This window comes from Monodelphis domestica, chromosome 5 (assembly GCF_027887165.1).
Source record: "Monodelphis domestica isolate mMonDom1 chromosome 5, mMonDom1.pri, whole genome shotgun sequence".
NCBI lineage: Eukaryota > Metazoa > Chordata > Mammalia > Didelphimorphia > Didelphidae > Monodelphis > Monodelphis domestica.
The window spans coordinates 125,559,014-125,562,486 of NC_077231.1; the positions used below are offsets into that span (position 1 = coordinate 125,559,014).

Consider the following 3,473-nt stretch of genomic DNA (forward strand, 5'->3'; position numbering starts at 1 on the left):
CAAAAGCTCAGCTCAAGCACTACCTCATATCTGTGGATTTCCAATCCCCCCAAATCTCAGTTGCTATTGATCCTGACATTTCCTTATATTTATTTTGCAAGTACTTTTTGGGGATATTTTTCCTCCTCAGAAAATATAAGCTCTCTGAAGGCATAGATCATTTCATTTTTGTCTTTGAATACTGAGTGCCTCATATAAAGAGGCTACTTAAGAAATACTTGTTGACTGATTCCCTGGAATCTATAGGAAGCAGACTATTTTATTGACCACCCATTGTGCTCATTAATTGTATCTTAAAGTAATGAGTCTCTCTTTGAGCTTAAAGTATAATGAGAGAGATAAAGGAAACACACTAAAAACAGATCTGATACAATGAAAAGAATTAGAGAAGTATAAATACAGTAGTGCAGGATTCCTTATATAAATATAGGGGTGGTGGGAAGCACAGTGTGGTGGAATGTGAGCAGATTTCTATAGGGAATGCTCAATAGAGTAAATAGGTTTTGGACAGGGTTGGCAAAGAGGTTCAAATACAAGAGTGACATGGAATAAGGTAGCATCATATTGTTTAAAGGAGGCAGCTAGGTGACTCAATGGACAGAGAGTTGGAATTTGAGTCAGGAAGACTGGAGTTCAAATCTCACCTCGGACACTCACTAGTTGTGTAATTGCGGGCAAGTCACTTAACCTCTGTTTGTGTTAATCCACTGAAAAAGGAAATGGCAAACCACTCCAATATCTTTGCCAAGAAAACCTCATATGGGGCCATAAAGAGTTGGACTTAACTGAATAACAACAAATATTGTTTAAAAAGCAAAAGGAAAGAAACCTTGAAGAGGACTAAGAGTCAAGAGACCTGGCTTCTATTGCATATAAGATAAACCAACTCACTGGGTGATGCTGGGTAACTAAAATACTTAATCAGTCTTAGTCTCAGTTTCTTCATCTGTAAATTAAAGGGACTGGGCTAGATGACTGCAATAGTCCATTCAAGCTCTACAAACCATGGGGTTGTATAAATCACTTATGACTTAGCTGAAGATCCAAGCTAGGTAATAAGAATACTAGACTAACATTAATTTTGATGTAAACAAGAGAGGCATTTATAAGCCACTGAAAGGTTTTGAGCTAGAAACGACACAACGAATCATTCATGACATTTAAAAAAATTCTTAAATGTTTTATTGATGTTTTGGTCTTCTTTTACATCATTGTCACTTCCCAATGACATCCCCCATATAAAATACATTAATGACATCTAAAAGTAGAATAAGCAAAACACTCAGTAATATATTAGCCAAAATAATGAAGCACCAATCCTTGATAGAATGGGATGACAGAGTATCGTGAACACCTAAATGATATATTAGACTTTTTTTCTCACCTCCCTCCCTACACCCTGTTCATAGAAAGGATTCTATTACTAACAGAATTTAAGAAATTCACTCTCTATTTAATGCTATATATGTTGAATGTTCACTCTGACAGATCCTTCAGTGAGTTAAGTGTGCAACTAAACAGTTTCTATAAAAATTAAACTCATAAAATAAAGGTATCAAATCAGGAGTTTATTGTGCAATAAGCATAAATCCCAGTTCCCCTCTGACCTCCATTACACTGTTATTGAAAGATGTAATAGAGAATCTAATAATCTTTTGATAAGGAAGAAGACAAAAAATAAGAGATAAAAGAACATGCAGTTAACAAGTGATCCATATCTTTCCATGACATTACTGTATTTGTACATAAATCCAAGCTCCAGGCTCAGGAAAGGGAGACTCCAAAATTCTAGATTCAAATATTTCTTTGTTGCCTGAAATAACGATTATAGGCAGCACTATATCCATGAATGAAGGCATAGCGTGAACAGAGTGTGTAATCATCACATGCTTCCCGATGGATTTCATGGGTTGGCTTGGTGCGTTCTCTGACCCTATAAAATCGAGGAAGGAGAAAGAAAAGAGTGAACCATTGGGATTCATGAATTGATCATGGTGATATAAGAAAAAGAGGGGGGGAGGAGATGACATTTTTGGAAAGAGAAAAAAGTAACAAAGTGATTGAGAGAAAAATGAAAGAAGAAAAAGAGAAAGGGAAGGGGAAGGATAATTATCATTTAGTTTTTCTTCCCTCTTCCTTAAGTCCTTCCACAAACTCAATATTCTTCACCATTCTGTCTTGTTCCCTTTGTACTCAGATTTAGTTCTAAGTTGCTCCCTAAGGACTTGGTTAGAGTTAAGAGTTCTTACTTTTTACTGAAGATCCCCTCCCCAAAGTTGAGTTCTTCAAAAATTAATAAAAATTAAAAATAATAATAAATGATAGTTTAAGAATAATAATAGTTTAAACTTTAAAAGTTTAAAGCTGTACCAAGACTTTTGGGATGTCCTGCTTTAATTTTTGCAAAGCGCTTTACATGTGTTATCTCTTTTGATACTTATAACAATCCTGCAGAGTAAGTCCTATTATTACCCCCATTTTACAGATGGGGAAACTGAGGCTGAAAGAGATTATTTATCTTTCCCAGAGTCACACAGCTAGTCAATGTCTGAGACCAGATTTGAATTCAAATCTCCTTCAAGTTGTCTAAATGTTTTTTTCTAAGGTCTCACCTTGAACTGTGATAGGATATAGACTAAATTTTTACTCACTGAAGAAAGATAAAACTTATAATTTATCCACAGATTTGACCATATAGTTTCATTAGAGAGCACCACTTCTAAGTTCTAGGAAATTTTTTGACCTCATGATGCCAGAACATTTTTGCAATAATAGTTTTCTGATTGGATAGTATTAAAATGCGCTGATTCCTTCTTTATGTCTAAACCATGTATTTCAAATGTTTCTACTTTTGGAAATTTCATTTCTAGTTCAGTGCAGAGTTTTATCATCAGAGTGAACATTTTAACTGAGACTTTTAGTTTTCATACTTACCTCTCTTGGTGTTTAGCCCTCCATCTCTGTTGAGGTGACATAAAGTTATTGGCCTTTCTCCTGTTAATGAAGGGAGCTAAGGAAATGAAAATCAAGAGGCATGATTTGAGAAATAGTTCAAGAATATAATTCAACAAACCCTAGCACCAACTAACTCTTAGTCACTATCCTAGGAGAATTATTTTTTCCTTTTTTTTCTGGTGTGGATTCACTGGTGAGGAAATCTCATATGTCAATATAGAGCACCAACTATTCGATAATTTACAGTCGGAGAGCTTCCTGGAAACTGAGAAGTAAATGACTTGCCCAAAGTCACACAGCCAGTATGTGTCAGAGGGAAGACTTGATCCCAGGTCTTGCTGATTCCAAGACTTCCTATCTTCTATTTTACAGTGTTTCTTAGATTTACACAACCTCCAAAAATTAGGAAAAAAAGACTCAGTAGTGATGATTATAGCATTCCAAAAGCTGGTCTCCCACTTAATATATAGTCATTTTCTACCATTCTATCAAATTTTCCATCTCTGTGGTAGAGTGCA

General features: G+C 35.2%; 1 protein-coding gene across 1 annotated transcript in view; it reads right to left on the reverse strand.

The window, feature by feature from the left end:
* Positions 1–1,154: 1,154 nt before the first annotated feature.
* Positions 1,155–3,473, reverse strand: part of MGP (matrix Gla protein) — a 5,324-nt gene continuing 3,005 nt past the window's right edge. The window contains exons 3-4 of the mRNA XM_001367470.5: positions 2,935–3,010; positions 1,155–1,933 (exon numbers count right to left, since the gene is read on the reverse strand). Coding sequence (XP_001367507.1) covers positions 1,795–1,933; positions 2,935–3,010 — 215 coding nt within the window. The 3' untranslated portion in view covers positions 1,155–1,794. The remainder of the gene's footprint in view (positions 1,934–2,934; positions 3,011–3,473) is intronic.